The 16,097-nt window shown below is 54.2% G+C and overlaps 1 protein-coding gene across 3 annotated transcripts in view; it reads right to left on the bottom strand.

Moving 5' to 3' along the window:
• Nucleotides 1-16,097, bottom strand: part of HS1BP3 (HCLS1 binding protein 3) — a 33,363-nt gene that overhangs the window by 13,835 nt on the left and 3,431 nt on the right. The window contains exons 2-5 of one of the 3 annotated variants that reach the window (XM_063622794.1): nucleotides 15,704-15,766; nucleotides 13,560-13,725; nucleotides 9,204-9,411; nucleotides 6,675-6,891 (exon numbers count right to left, since the gene is read on the bottom strand). In XM_063622794.1, coding sequence (XP_063478864.1) covers nucleotides 6,675-6,891; nucleotides 9,204-9,411; nucleotides 13,560-13,725; nucleotides 15,704-15,766 — 654 coding nt within the window. Of the gene's footprint in view, nucleotides 1-6,674; nucleotides 6,892-9,203; nucleotides 9,412-13,559; nucleotides 13,726-13,809; nucleotides 13,958-15,703; nucleotides 15,767-16,097 lie in introns of those variants that run through there. The other 2 variants (XM_063622795.1, XM_055252703.2) reach the window with 2 other exon arrangements.

Here is a 16,097-nt window from a genome sequence, read left to right as displayed (position 1 = left end):
TCAACAGCCAGAGCCCACTCTCCAGGCCACTGAGCCCTATCTTGAGGGACCAGGATTCAGTGACAATCCCACCTGAGCTTGTGGGTGATGACATTTCTCCTTCTCTACAATGGGGCCAGAGACTGCCCCTCACCCATCCCGGCTCCAGCAACACCAGGGAACCATATGGGTCCCAGCTGCAGGTCTCTGCAGCCCACGTTCTACGGCAAGCGCCCAGTCCCCCCAAGAGCCTGAATATACAAAGGGATAATGGCCAGGCCACATGTAAAGGTGGAACTCTGACCCACAGTCTGCAGTAACCTGCCCAGGAAGCCAGACCACAGCTTCTGCAGCAATCAGCCCCAAATGGCCAAGATTTGATCAATAACTGCCAGCTTTCCTAAATTTTTCCCCATTTCCAGTTTAGTAGTACCATCCAGAGAAAGCCAAACATGCCCCACTTCCCGCTCACAGAGGACAAAGGATGCCCCACTTCTCATTGGCTGCTTCTGGATTCCCCATGCCAACAACCTCCAATCAGCGCGTATCTGAGCCTTCCCTTTCATCTGCTTCAAAGTGTCCCACTCCCCTGCCTCACTTTGCATCTTTGCCAAATGCAGGTGATGGTGGCCGATACCTCCCTGGTCGCAGTAAGCTCTGAGTAAACAACCATTGCTGGTTCTCACGTGGGCGCCCCGATGCCCCTGATCCACTCCAAATGGAGGCAGCTAGCTGTCCTTGCAGTGGGGAATGCCCATCACCCATGTCAGCAAAAAATGAGAGTGAACAGGTGAGGGCTGAGAAGTCAGTCCCCTGGCACAAGTGTTGGACACGGACTGGGGACAAAGGGAAAAGTCCTGGGCCAGCAGTCAGGAGACCCCCAGCTCTTGCTCTCATGCCCTCCTGTGTGATCCTGGGAAGGTTCCTCAGTCATAACAACAGAGCCTGGATCTGATCTGCAGTCCTCAGAGCGCACAGGCTCTGTCATCCTAAGGGTGTTGCTTCTTGCAGAACTTGCCACAGTGGGTCCTGGGGAAGCCTGAGGCGGGAGAATGGCAAGTATGACCTCCCAGATTTCTAGCTCTCAAGGAACCAAGCAACCACTGAATCCCACTAAGGATTCAGATAAGCAGGCTCCTTCCTCCAGGGCCAGGGGCTGCCCCACCTCCAGGATCGACTGCTCTAGGAAGCTGTAATGGGTGACAGGTGTACTGGCGCTCCTGGAGGGAGGTAAAGTCATAGTGTGCACATCACAGGGTCCTGATATTTGCATAACAACTACAGGAAGTGGAAAAGCTGCCTTTTATATTCATATTTCAACTGTTGTTTAAATACACAAAGACCTCTTTAGAGCAAAGTAAATCTGAAATAGTGATAACATTTTACAAAGGAACTTTCCTGTAGTGCTTCATCTCATTTTATCCTTTCAGCCACTGGGCCTCTGCTTTACCCCCACTCTACAAAGAAAGAAACAGGCTTGGACAAGTACAGCAATGCACTCAGCGTCCACCAGCTAGTAAGGGGCAGAAAGGGGATTTGAACCTGGGACTGCTCATCTTTAACCCTGCTCTGGGGGTAGCCACACATCCTGGGGGTTTCTAGCTGCCCCACTCACTGTCAAACCATACTCTAAGGGGCCTTCGCCTTCTGCAAAGCTGCCCAGGGCTACCCCAGGAAGTGGGGCTGAGGCTGGAGGGACAAAGGTCCAGTCCCCACTTGTCCCAACCAGGGGAAATCCTACTTCAGCCTGTTTTATGTACTGGGATTCTAGATGATATTTCTCTTGAGCCAAAGGTTTTGCTACTGAATTTAAAAAGCAGAAACCACTGGTACATCTGTTTTTCCTAACAACCCATTCATTCAGGCAGGACTTTGTGCAGTAATCTGTTTTTTTTGTTTGTTTGGTTTTTGTTTTGTTTTGTTTTGAGATAGTCTCACTCAGTCACCCAGGCTGGAGTGCAGTGGCACAATCTCAGCTCACTGCAACCTCTGCCTCCCAGGTTCAAGCGATTCTCCTGCCTCAGCCTCCCCAGTAGCTGGGATTACAGGCATGAGCCACTGTGTCCAGCCACGGCAGTAATCTGGATGGGGAAATGTAGTTGGCATGCACACTGTGCTGCTGTGATCACTGTGACAGCCTGGGTGGAGTGCCACCTGTGTGATGCTGCAGGGCGGCTGTGGCACCTGCCTCCTCCTTTCCTTATGGCTTTGGGCCCCCAGCCAGGCCAGGGCTAAGTGCTGCACAGGTGCAGGGTGAGGGGGGGCCCAGCCATCCTGGCTCATGGCCCCCACATGAACCACAGGATGGCACAGCAGAGAACTCCAGCAGGTGGGCCAGCAGACGAGGGAAAACCCAGCCAGAGCAGGAGGAGCTGGGGAGCAGACAGTACCGGAACTGCCTTCCGGACACACCCTGTCCTCAGCCCCCTGCAGGCGGCAGACTGTGGTGATGGCTGACCTGCCACTCTCCACATCTGTTTCCTTTCTGGCATTTCCAACACTTTAATGGAGTTTGGTTTCTGGGAATTCTGAAACAGAAGCTTGTAGAAGAACCAACTCAAGAGCTTGTTAAAACACAGATTCTGGGGCCCTACCCAGATCTGAGGGGGGCCTGGAATCTCTATCTCTGCCAAGCTTTCAGTGGCCCAGAATCCCTAGGTGGTCTCTGCTGCACTGGTGGCATCAGGGCAGCCCTGGGTGCCCAGGCTCAGGCTGGAATGAATAAAGCAGTGCCAAGCCCATGCACAGTGGTCAGGATATTTAGCAAGAGGCACCCTTGGGGAAGCAGCTCCAGGGCACCTCAGGAGGTGGGGCTGAGGCCCTGCTGTCCCCACAGAGCTCCCCTCTATGGCTCACCTTAGGGGACTGTCTTGCTGCTAAATCTTGAGCAAATCTGGGAGCACCTGGCAATGTGCCAGGAGCATTCAAAACCACAGAATCATTCCAGAGAAGTGATTTCATCCAAATATAGAGAGTAAGATATTATTTTTATACTAAAATACATGTGGTTGTTTTATGAAAGATGAAGCAAAATCCATATTAAAAAATAACCATAAAACATGGCATTCCAGAGAAACATCCAGCTTCACCACGGAGGCCACAGCACAGGGACCCGGGTGTGGGCTCCCCCTTCCAGGGAGTCTGGGAAGCCCAGCCTCGCAGGTAGGTGCATTTGTTCATACAGGAGCCAGGCTGTCCCACAGGATGCTGCGAGTCCTCAGGGACCCAGGGCCTGGAGGGGGTCCCTGTGTGCAAAAGAAGAGGTGGGAGGAGTGGGCCCTGAGGGTGGGGGGTGGGCAGGGCTTAGAAAAGCAGAGGGGCCCTCCCAACAGAGGGGCTTCAGCCCTTAGAGAACCCTTTACTGGAATGGTACCCTAAAGGCCCCAGAAGCAGCTTCAGGGACCTTGCTCTGGGGCACGTATAGAGGGGAAGCCTCCATAGAATAAAAGCTTTGTATATGTAGAAGTTCCTCAAGTTATTGCCTGTAATAGCAAAAACCTACAGAAAACCCCACCACGTCCACAAGCAGGGGCCTGGTAATGCCACTTACAGCCCATCGACCTGAGAAACCAGCAGAGGAAGGAGGGAGAGTGCAGCTATTGATCTGGAAGGACCTAGAACATGTAAACTGGAAAAAAGCAAATTCCAGAACGGCACACAAGACGATCTCATTTTGGCAGTAAGATGTGAATATTCAAAGGTGCATTCAAAAATTCACAGGGAAAGGACTTTTATCTGTGTTTGCAATTTTTCTATACTAATTGTGTATTATTTGAGTCACAATGGAAAAGGTTTCCCGCAGAGGATTTCCAGCATAAGGCAGAACTATTAGGGTAGAATGTCAATTTTCTCAGCACCGTGACATCTCTAAAATAGAAACTTAAATACAAAACGGGGGCGACATGGAGCAGCATCCGGACAAACCACAGGGTGAAAACGCAGAGTACGAAAATGCACGTGCACTGTGCCTGCAGTTGCATGGATGGCGCTGGGACCGGGTCAGACGAGAGCCCCAGCAGATGGGCAGAGGGGTGGTGTTGGGATGGGCCGAGGTGAGGGCTTTTTCTATCTTTAATTGCTCTCTAATGGTGTAATAACGCTCTCTTGCCCCTAATCAAAACCAGGTTTAAAAGACAAAGAAAAGCCAGGCTGGCCTGGGCTCCGGCTTTGTGCTGGCGACTCCCACCCTCCCAGCAGCCCTGCCGTGGAGCAGCCCTTCAGCAGAGCATCAGCGCCTCGCCGCGGCCACGGTGGGGAAGGACCGATGCTGGTTGCATGGAAATGGTGGCTGCTCCAGGAGAGCCCAGAGCTAAGCCCAGACACAGGGCAGGGCAAGCTGGGAAACGGGGGCTGCTGCATCTGCACAGGAACCAAGGGCATGGGAGGGAGAGGGGTGCACAAACAGCCTCCTGAGAAGAACAGAAAGTCCCTCACCAAAGGGCAGATGGGTGGCACCAAGAGAGATCAACAAGCCCATCTGGGTGTCTGTGAAAGGCCAAGGTGGAAACCCAACTTCAAGGCACGGCTCTGCCACACACACGGCTCTGCCACACACACGGCTCTGCCACACACACGGCTCTGGCCAAGATCCTGCTCAACTCTTTCCTCGATTTTACCATCTGTGAAAGAGTGATAATCCTGGGGCCCTGCCCGCCTCCCAGGCTGATAAAGACTGGACTGGAGATGGCGTGGGGTCCTGGCTCTGCCATCTGCAGGCTGCAGGAACGTGGATGAACCACCTGACCCTGAACTTGAGTTTCCCACCGCACAGAAGAGGCTGATGCCAATGCAGGCCTCCAGGGCTCCGTTTCTTGACCTGTGCCCACAGTGGATCCTGAAAGCAGTTTGGCGAGTCATGACCTTTCCAAACATTGAAATAGAATAGAAAATATCCCAGTACAATACACTTAGTAAGGTTTTGTATGAGTTCTGGGAACTTTTGCTTCAGTTTTATGGGATGTTTATACATGTGTGTCCTGGGTCATGGCGTACCATATAGTTTTTACTATGGGTTGTAGCAAGTAGTTTCAGAAATGCTGTCTTACAGATATAATGAGATCACGCAAGCAAATGCTAACTTAGTTCCCAGCATTTCATAAACTCTCAAAAAATTTACTTATTATTCCTGCCAGAGGTGATAACATTGATTCATCAGCATCTTGTCACACGGGTCCTTAAAAAGAAAGCCCAGCAGGAGAGGGTCTTAAGCCAGCGGGATTACTCTTAGGTGTTAAGCTTTCCCAGGATTCAGGGGCGAGGGCCCCAGAGTACAGAGCTGGGGAGGGGGCTGGGGCCCCCCCGCCAAGGGGTCCCAGGACAGCTGACACATCTCCCCTGACAATCTGCTAATGAAGTAAGTAGGAAGTTCAAGGCAGCACTTGCCAGCCCCAAAGAACATTTTCCTGCCCAAAAAAGGAGCCGCTGTGCTAAGTGTGTTCTTCAGCCAGAGGCTGGCACAGACCACCAAAGTCCATCTCGGTTTGGCACTACGTGTGGTTACTCAGAACAACAGAGAATGTGAGTTCAAACAAAGCCTCACCCTTACCAAAATAAAGCCCAAGAAAGGCCTGCAGGGTTGGGCCAGGCTGATAAGGAGTGACTATTATAGGCTTGTCCCCACATCACCTGCTACTCTGGCTGCCTCTCCCTCAGGGCCGCTGACCCCACTCAAGGACAAGGCCAGCCACAGAGGGCCAGGAGGAGCGACTGCAGGGCACTTGCTGTGCCCAGGTGCTGCAGGATCCCAGATCTCAGGCCTGTTTCTGCTGCAGCTCCCTGAGTGCCACATACCCTTTCCCAGTGCAACTCCTCACCCCTGGACGCTGGTCTCATGGCCACCCTGCAGCCCACCCTCCCATAACCCTCCCCACGAAGAAGGCCTTTTCAGAGTGGGCTGTGATTTTAGGAGAGAATTCTGCATGCTGATGAAGTTGAACGTGCTTCTGCCTAATTTCTACTGGGCTCTAATTCCTTTCTGGGGCAGGACCTACAAGAGAGGACTCACTCATCTGGCACCCAAGGGCTTTGGTAAACGGCTAAGAGACATTCATTGTGGTAGAGAGCTGGGAGAACAGCACTCCTGGCCTTTCCACTGAAAGATGGGGCCATGATGATAGCTGATTGCTAAATTTACATAACTCAAGTTCATCTTCACAGGAGCCCTAAGAGGTTAGTACGACCATGAGCCCATTTTCACTGAGGAAAACCGAAGAAAAGAGATTGTAAATGGCCAGAGATGTATGGCTGATGAACAGCCCTGTGTGGAGGCAGGGCCAAGGTGAATGCTCCTGCTATGCAGATGATGCAGCCCAGAGAGCCGCAGTCACCTCTGCAAGTCCCGCAGCTAGAAAGAGCACCCAGTCCTCCCACACTAGCCGGACGGGTCCGCAGCCTGCACTACTGAGCTGTCACGGGGGCCTCTGCCAAGCCTCAGTGCAGAGCCACAGGTGGAGAATATCCTGTGACCCGGGAAGGAAGGCAATACCTAAGCCCAGCCCCAGAGACATGGACACCACCAAGGGCACGCAGAGAGCTAGTTCCCCCAAGCACACCAGGCCGAGGCCTCGTGGCCCAGATCCCTGCGAGGAGGTGACCTAGGATGCTCAGGGCTTTTCTCAGATTCCAGGGAAGGGGGACGTCATCTCCAGAAAGCCTGGAATACACCAAAGGGGCCCTCTCAACAACAGGAGACCAACCGCATAATGCCCAGAGGGTCCAGTGCCTCCTCCTCCTCCAAGGATTCCTCAGCATCCTCGCCCTTCAGGCTCTGGATGGGTGGACCCTCTTCCGCCACTTGGTCTTGCTGCTCAAAAAAGTCGAAAGCCTCTTCATCATTCCCTGTCTGACTGTCTGTGCCATCCAGGACAGAGGAATCTCTGCTGGTGAGCCCTGCAGCCCCTGGGGATCTGGTACCTGTGGAGGAAGACAGAAAAGAAGGGACTTGGTAACCATCCCAGAGCCAGGGGAGGCATCTTGCCACACTGCACCCTCCCAAGCCAGGATCTGAGGCCAAGGGCTTCCTGCAGCCTCCTGGGACCTGAGCAGGATGGCGAGTCTGGGTGGATGGAAGCTGACCTCCGTTTCGGGGGCAGCCAAGTGCCTGCTGCAGCCCCCCAAGGGCTGATGGGCACCAAGGAAGCCTGGAGGGGAGTGGTCACAAGTGGGAGCTTCAGAGCAAGACAGGGGCAGCGGTTCCTGAATCCAGGGCCCAGAGCCTGTGTGCGCCGCAAGGATGGCTGCACCCTTCTCCCGGGTGAGCGGTGGGATACACCAGCCAGGGCACAGGGTGATTCAAAAGGAACCAGTGCAGCCAGAACCGTTTACAGTCGGAGGCACGGCAAGGAGCTCTGCAGACGGAGACCTGCTCCGAGAGTCCAGGCACCTGGACTGTGGACTGGATGGGTGCCCAGGGTAAGCATGTGGAAGATTGTAGAACAAACGGTGATCACTCCATTACAAACTGGCTTAGATCAGCGCTTCTCAAAGTGTGGTCTTCAGACAGAGAATGCTCCTTGTGTGACCACAATGAGGTAAGTAGAGAAAGGGAGAGCAAGCATCCAGAAACGTCCATAGCATCCTGCCATCATCGCAATACCCGAGCATGCTTTTGTATTTGTGAAAGTATCCATCTGTGACAGGCTGGGAATAAAAGAGCTAGCCCTTGCCACAGATAGTTAGAGAAGTGTGGGCTGAGAGTATTTGTTCATCTCTATCCAAGGGCTTACTGGGTAGTTTATTTTTAAAACAACTGACTTTTAATAAAATCACCTTGTAAGTAAAGAACTTAGAGAGTGTCTGGCATACAGGACGCACTGAGTGATAATGACGATGTTTTATTATGTGATGCTCTGTTATTTTACTTGGACAAATGTGAAAAGTCATTCAATCTTCCAAACCTTCAATTTCATGTCATAAGCATCTTACATTTAAACATCACAAAAGCCCTGTGAGAGAGATTCCTACTGTACGTCCATCTTGCAGATGAGCAAAGTGAGGCATAGAGCAGCTGTGTTTCTATCCTGCCTCTCCACCAGAGAGGGGCTGGGGCATCCTGAGCATCTCTTCCAGCGATGGCTGAGCTGGAACCTCTTAGCACAGTCTACTCAGCCCCAGGGACAGGCAAGGAAGGAAGGGTTGTGACCTTGGAACAAACAAGGGCAGAAGAGAACCCAGACCCATGTGAGGGGCCCCGACGTGGCCACAGGACATCTGGGCCGTGCAGCTTGTCCAGTCCTAGGCCTGCACATTCACCAGTTTTGCTTCTCCTCCCCACCTTTCACTTTAAGAAATTTGTTTTATTTACGGTCAACTTTCTTTCGAAAACTTCCCTTCTGTCTTGTGGAACTAGGAGATCCACTGTAGCTGGGAAAGAGTTAAGCAGGCGGACATAAAGAGGGGAGCAGTCAAGGGGTGGGAGTCCAGCACCAGCAGTGGTGAGAACCTGCCCTGCCCTGGGGGCATCTGTGAGACCAGGGCCTGCCCCACGGGGGTTCTGGGTTGACAGGACTAACTGAGGAATGGGGTAAAACTGTAGCCACCATTTACTGTGTGGTTGTTTCTGTTCTAAGCACTTTGCATGTGTTAGCTCTGTAAATTCTCATAACGGCCTATCAGCCATGCTACCCTCACCTTACAGATGAGAAAACTGAGGAGAGAAGAGAGGGCCGGGACACCCGTGGGAAGGGCTGGACGTCTCCACCACTGGGGGCAGGGGTGCTGGATCAATTCCTCAGCCTGGAGCTGTCCCCACGACCCTCTCTGTGGGGGCACAGGTGAGAGGCACATGTTCCCAGGGGTAGGTCACCAGCCAGGCTGTGAGAACACAGCTTTCCCGGGATACTGCAGGTCCCTAGGGCTGGTTGGAGGAGGCAGAGGGGAGTGTGGGGTGTGTGTCAGGGGGTTGTATGTGGTGCATGGTCGGTCGGGGGGCGTCGGGCAAGCTCTAGGAATGGGGCTGGCCAGGAAGGCCACGGATGGGGTCACACTATGGAGAATGCCTGCTGTGTGAGCCCCCACCTGACACCCAGATGTTCAGTCCCTCAAAGGTAGGCCTCCTTCTGCCCACCATCCAGCCAAGGATGCCAGCGAGGCCACCTGCCTCGCCACCCTGGCTGAAGCCTCCAGGCTGCAGAGGCAGCTGTGGACATGTTCCCACCGGGGCAGGGCAGCGGGGCCTAGTTCTGGGCCGGGGAGACCTGAGGGACATGGGGCAGAGCCTCGGGTACCTAAGAACTCTAGCAGCTCTGGGCTGCCTGCCAACTCGACATCCTTGGAGACACAGCGCAGGATCTCATTGAACACGGCTCTCCTCTCCCAGATGTCAGACTCCCCAACAAACAGGACCTTCCTGGGGAGTGGGGGGAGGCTGGCTGCTGCATAACGACTGCTCAGTTTCTGGTAAAACTCCTCAATCTCGCTGTACTTTTTGGAGACCTGGAATGAGAGGAGCATGTGGTTTCCTGAGTGAAGAGTGGCAGGCAGTGCTCCTTTCTCACCCCGACCAGGGGTTCCCGAGGCCCGGCAGCCAAAGGAAGTGTGCCAGGTACGCCTGTCTGCTGCCCCTCCGCCTGTCTCCCAGCCTCAGGTTCCAGTCCTTAACACGCCTGGCCGATAGCAGATTCAATAAAAACATCTTAGTGGCCCAGAGGAAAGATGCAATAACGGTGCCATTCTGGGCGCTGTCACAGGTCCAGGTAAAAAGATTTGATACAGGGACCCCTGCCTGGCCTGCAGGTGATCACGGCCACTGCATTCATTCCCAGCTTTCTGCACATCAGGAGGGTGATCTCACCGGCTGGCAGGTCATCTTCCCGCAACGCCGTGAATCACCTGTTCTCAGCACCAACCTTATTCTCCCGTGAACCAGTGTGGCCTTTGGCGGGCCAGCCCATGCAAGCAGTGGAGACAGATATTTCCAAGGCTGGTTCTCTGCCCTGCGTCAGGCAGGACCTCCCTGCACACAGGCACCCGAGTGAAGCAGGCCAGGACTCCTGCTGTCATCAGAAGGCAGCCTTGAGCACCATCTGACTCAGAGAGGGCAGCACTCAGCTTCCTGTGGGGCCAGCGGCTGACTCCCGCTGCCTCCTTGGCCTCTCCCCACAGCTCCTGGGCAGCTAAGCCTTCACCCCTTCACTCACAGAACTCTTGCTGCATGTTCGCTCTGTACAGAGACACCCCAGCAGGCTCTCAGTCTCACAGTGGTTTCAGTGCCATCACTGTGTCTGTAACCACGTGGGTGCTCAGTGAAGTCACCTGCTGTATACACACACCATCGGCCTGGCATCTACCCTCACGCCTAGCTCCTCTATCACCTGCTGTATGCACACACCACCGTCCTGGCACCTACCCTCACTCCTCACTCATCTATGCTTTCCCCATAGACTGGGCCTGTTTCCCCCGACTGAAGAGTGGGTCACTCACTCTTAGGCTCCCAGGCCCGGACTGTGCCCACAGTGTGCCACTGGAGTGCTGGCGTGCAGGGGCTGCGGGCATCTGACGCCCTCTGGCTCGGGGGGATCCCTTGGTGCAGGGTGTGTCTGGAGCACACATCCTTGGCTCCGGCAACACCACCCAGAATGCCCAGCCTGCGAAGGGTCAAGATACCAGGAGGCACTGGGGGGACTTCAGAACCTTCAGTGGGGGGTCACCTGGGACAGGTGCTGCTTGCAGTTGTCAGCACAATAGCCTGGCTCCAGACTTTCCTGAAAACAGCCCTCAAGGAAAGGGACACGCACCCCTTCGCAGAGCGATTGCTAACACAGGCTCCGACAGCAGCTGTGACTCCAGCCCCAGCCTGCAGAGCAGTCCACGGTGGGGGCCGGGCGCCCCCTGCTGGCCCGACTGCTCCACTCAGGCTTGGACCACAGACCCAGCAAATCCAGGCTTGAGGAACCTCCATCTCCAGAGCACTGGCATCGTGAGTACCCCGGAGCTGTAGGCCTGGGCTCCCACCCCACCCAGGGCCCACGTCCATCAGGGGTTCAGGCAGGGCTTCTTGGGTGGGCATCTGCGCCAGCAACAAGAGGAGGCCAAGTAAGAGACCCTGAGCAGAGGAAGCTCAAGGTTGAGAACTCATTTTTATCTGGTGCCCCCGTGTGTCAGGCACTGCTGAGCACGGGGCAGACAGCCCTGTAACGTTAGTAAGCTTGTGGGTGTCTGCACTGCTAGCACAACCAAGAGCCTGCACAACCTCCACTGCGGTGCCCCCTCCTGGGGCCGCTTTTACTCCACGGTCAGCAAATCAGTACACGTTTATATTAAAACACATATGCCCTTTTAAGTAGATACAAAATGCTAATTAATTCTTTGAGTTAAATCATGAAACATCAAAGAGACTTCGGGCTTGGGGTATGTAACTTTAGGCTCCATCCTGAGATCCCATGGGGGGAGTAAAGGAGTTCTTTGCCCTCGCAACTACTTTCAAATGTCTGACAAGCCCCTGCACGCACACACTCCACACGGAGTGGGCGTCACTGACTAGGAAAAAGTGGCATTAGTGTGATTCATGGAGGTGTTAAAACATCCTCATGTACACCTCACATGTAAGGCCGGCCCTCTGCACAGAACCAAGTGGGCCGGGCTGAAGCCCAAGCTCCCCAGGGTGCTCCCTCCTTCATGCACTGCAACATCAAGCTCAAATACTCTCCTCTTCTGCTCCTGTCTCTGAAAATGTGGGTGCATTGAGCTCCATCCTGGATCAAGTCAAATTACCAGGACCTGCAAAGCGCCCTGTGAAGCAGATTCACTCTCAGAGGAATGCAGGCCCAGAATCACCCCTGACATCACACGTTGCTTCTCACCAGGAGCCGGCCACAGGAGCAATCAAATGAAAAACAGTATTGCTATTCTAGATGCTTCTCATGACATTGTTGAATGCCCCTTAAAATTGTGTGGCTGGGCGTGGGGGTTCACACCTGTAATCCCAGCACTTTGGGAGGCTGAGGCAGGAGGATTGCTTAAGCCCAGTTTGAGGAGTTTGAGACCAGCCTGGACAACATAACAAGACACTATGTCTACCAAAAAAATTAAAAAACAAAAAGCTGGGCATGGTGGTGTGTGCCTGTAGTCCTAGATACTTAGGAGGCTGAGGCAGGAGGATTGAGTCCAGGAGTTCCAGGCTGCAGTGGGCTATGATCATACCACTGCACTACAGTCTGGGGAACAGAGTGAGATCCTATCTCTTAAAAAAAAAGAAACATTTGTGCCATAAATTTCTCTTAAAATTTAGTGTCTCTTTCAACAGGTCACCAGAAAGATGCAACTCATCATTTCCCTTTTTATCTTGGCTGCCAGGAGACTCCAAGCTAGCCCCATGTCACTCCCTGCTGTACTGCAGGGCCTACTTCATTTCACCTTTGTCCTAATAATCCTGTACCGGTGTCTCTTGGTCTCTAGCTGCAGGTCCTTTTCACAAGAGGCCAAATGGTAAATAATAAGCCAATGAGCGTGTGATCTCAACTCTCTTGAAACTCTCTCCTCCTTTAGCTCCTGTGACTCCGTAGACACCCACCCAGTTCTCTCCTCTCTGCCTCAACTGCAGACTCCTCCTTCTCCCCAAGAGTCCCTGAACCCCTGGCATCCTCAGGATTTCCTCCTCAGCTCTTCTCTCTGCCTTCCACATCTGTTCTCTGGACAACTTCATCCACTCCCAAATTTTTAATATCACCTCCAAGTTGATGACACCCAAGCCTGCATCTCGGGCCTGAGCCCGTCCCGAGCTCCAGCCTCATGTATCCGTCCACAGGGCAGACACTTCACACTCCACATACCCCCCAGATCTGCTCCTCCATCATATTCTTTATTTTAGTTGGTGGAAACAGTCAGCAAATGTGGTGCATGTTACCCCGTAAACATTTTCAACTCTCCCTTTCCCTTCCATAACAAGTGCAGCTGGCCTGCTCCAAGCCCTTGCTTTGGGAATGACCATATTGGCCATGTATCTGGGCTCCCTGATGCCTGTTTTGTTCCTTCCAATACAACTCCATGCTCTCAGCAGATTGGCTGGTTAAAGGGCCCACGTCACTCTCCTGCTTAAAACTCTCCTTGGCTGCAGGTCAAGTCCAGGCTCCCGCAGACTCTCCATAATCTGGATCCTGCCTGTCACTCACTGTCATCTTCCCCACTTCCTCCCAGGACTACACTCAACTGTGCTGAGTTCCCACTCAATGTCCTGTTTCCAGCCTCCGTGCCTTTGCTTAGGATGTGTTGTCCGCCCGGGACACCCTTCTCGCCTCTCCTGCTGAGCCCCACCTGCTCCTCAAAACACAGCTCAGCCACCACCTCTTCCAAGAAGTTTCCCCAGGGCCAGTTAGGCGCCCCTTCTCTATAGCCCCAGAGCTTCCCAGGTGCTCCTGTCCCCATCTGTATCTGTCTCTTTAGAGGTCTGCCTCTCCACGGACTGAGAGTGTCTGATTCACTCTGTGTCCCTTCTGTCTAGCATGGTCCGGTACTCCAGGCCCTGAGCAAGCAACAGACAGAGAAGCACTTATTCCGGATGCTACTTGTGCCCTGGTGGGCAGGTGTGTCTGGCCGCCCAAACCCCAGGCACCCTCGAAACATCCCGGCCAGAGCCTCCGGCTCACCAAGAACTGGACGACATCCTCGGGCCTGTGCTTGGCCGACTTGAATGCAGCCAGGCGGGTCACCACCAGGATCTGGTACTCCACGTGTCCAGACATCATCTTGCCCCGTACTTCCTGGTGCTGCGGCACAGCCAGGTCGAGGCCAGTGTGGGCATTCTGAAGTCGCCTGCCAGAGGAAAAGAAGGCAGGTGGGGTTCAGGGTCAAGGCAGTAGGCTTCCCGAGCAAAGTACGGGCAGGGTATCTGGGTACCTGGCAGGCCTGGGTGCCAGGTGACTCTGCTGGCTGTCCTCAGTGGTCACTGCTCCAGGCCACCCATCCTGCCACACCAGCCCTCATAAGCCTGGCTTCTTAGGCCTCGGGCCTTGGGCCTGGTCCTGCCTTGGGGTTGCTCAGGGACAAAGGTCTGCTCCCTGCAGGAAAACAGGAAAGGATGGGGCTTGTTGAAAGGGATCGACACAAACTCTGTGTAGAGTGGGTAGGAGCAGCATCCCAGGGCCTCTACTCAGACCAAGGAACATGCCTGGGGCTGCAGGGACAACATGGGATTGAAATCCCAGCTGGAGACAGGCACCTCTCTTTGGCTAACGGGCAGGAGGGCTGCTACAGGCCCCCTGGGGGGGACACGGGATGAGCACTGGAGGCAGGACCCTTGTGACCCCCCGTGGCCCAGAGAGGCACTGATAGGCCTGTTCCTCATCTGGGCAGTCGATGCTGCCCCTCGAGGTGTAGAGAGGATGCATCAGTAAAACATCACCGCTCTTGGAGACTTGTAAAATGCAATTCCAATATAATGAATTGTATGACAGACAAAGAAGTGATAAGATGTTTTCCCTGAAGTGGAAAAAGTTATTAAATATATCCCTCATCCTATGTAAGGTGAGACACAGACCTGTGCACACTAACATCCCTCATGAAAACACCTCTGGCAGGACATGCCGGGCACCCTCTAAGCAGCTCTGACCATCAAGGTGAGACCTCCTGTGTGCTGGGCAGGACCCTGAAAACACGGGAAGAGCTGCTGGAGCTTAACCTGTGTCTGAGGCACGGCCCCTCCCTCTCTGGAATTACACCCCAATCCATCAAATCCCCCTGCCCCAGCACTCCTCCCACATGGACCCCTCACATCCCACACTAGGCCACGCAGTCACTAGCACAATGCTGCTGTCACCAACTGGTGAGGCCTACAGTGATGCGCCTCCTATGCCATGTGTGACACCCAATGACTGTGCTGTACACACAAGGAATATCCTCCCGCGGTGTAGGGCACCCCAGGCAACCTGCCTTCAGGTGGTGAAAAGTGCAGCGAGGGCTGAATGGGCACTGGGAGGTGCACACGCACAGCCAGCCCTCTGCCAATGCCACCGAGTTCACGCAGTGTGCACTCCACGGCCTGGTGTCACCCACGGTGTCACTGTCACCAGTGTGGAGGAGGAAGGTGAGGCTGGATGCTGAGGGGAGATGCGCTGGGCTCTAGGGATGCACCTGTGTGAAGTCACTTCCGCCTCCTGCAGCCCTGTGAAGGAGCTCTGCTACCCAGACCCACTTAAAATACAGGGAAACAGACCCCTACAGGGAAAGGGGCTGCCCAGGTCTCACCTGGCATGAGGTGGAGCTGCGTCCAATCCCAGGCAGCTACTCCAGTGCCCAGGTGGCCTCTTATGGGGCACGCATGAGAAAAAAGCCAGGCATCATTTCTTTAGGATCATGATGAAAACAAGGCACAGGGGTGTGAAAGTGACAAGAAGGGCAGTGCCTGAGCTGGGGGGAAGTCCTCTCAGGAGTAGGAAGGGGATGGAGTAGACCCAGATGGGCACCTCCCACGATCCAGCTCCCTCACAGCACGCCACATCCAATGGTTCTCTGACCACGCCAGAACCCACAATCCATAACCCCACCCCTTTTCCCGGGTCCCATTCCATTGCTGGAATCCCTCTGCTTTAGGCCCAGCTCCCCTGACTTCTTACCCAGAGCTGAGCTGGCCTGGTCAAAGCCCACTTCCCCAGTTCTCTGCTTCCTTCACCCTGTGCCCAAGTGGCTTAACGTGACTGGGGACAGACATGGTGTAAACATGCAGCCTGGTCCCATTGCAATTTACGGCTGCAGACTTGAAGGCACAGCACCACACCAGGCTTGGCAACCCTACCTTGCCCTAGATGTGGGGTTCTCAAAGTTCGGTCCCTGGATCAGGATCAGCATCGCCTGGGAACTTGTAAGAAAGGCATGTTCGGGCCTAGGGTGGCCAGCAATCTTGTTTTCTTAGTAAGCCCTCCGGCGAGTCTGACGCACCTGGGCCTACTCCATCACCCTCCCACTTCCCTGGACCCATAGGAACACTCTTTCTCTACAGGGCCAGATAGTAAATATTTCAGGCAGTGCAGGGTATCTGGTCTCTGCTGCAGCTGCTACGGAGAGCACATAAACAAATGGGAGTGTGGTGGATGTGCCCTAGACCAAGCTTCTCCAACAGTAATGTGCGTGCAACCCCCTGGGGATCCTGTTAATATGCAGATTCTGGTTCTGCAGGCCTGGGTGTGCCC

This window comes from Symphalangus syndactylus, chromosome 18, assembly GCF_028878055.3.
Source record: "Symphalangus syndactylus isolate Jambi chromosome 18, NHGRI_mSymSyn1-v2.1_pri, whole genome shotgun sequence".
NCBI lineage: Eukaryota > Metazoa > Chordata > Mammalia > Primates > Hylobatidae > Symphalangus > Symphalangus syndactylus.
The sequence above is the reverse complement of the archived record's forward strand: the minus strand, read 5'-3'. Positions and strand labels throughout refer to the sequence as shown.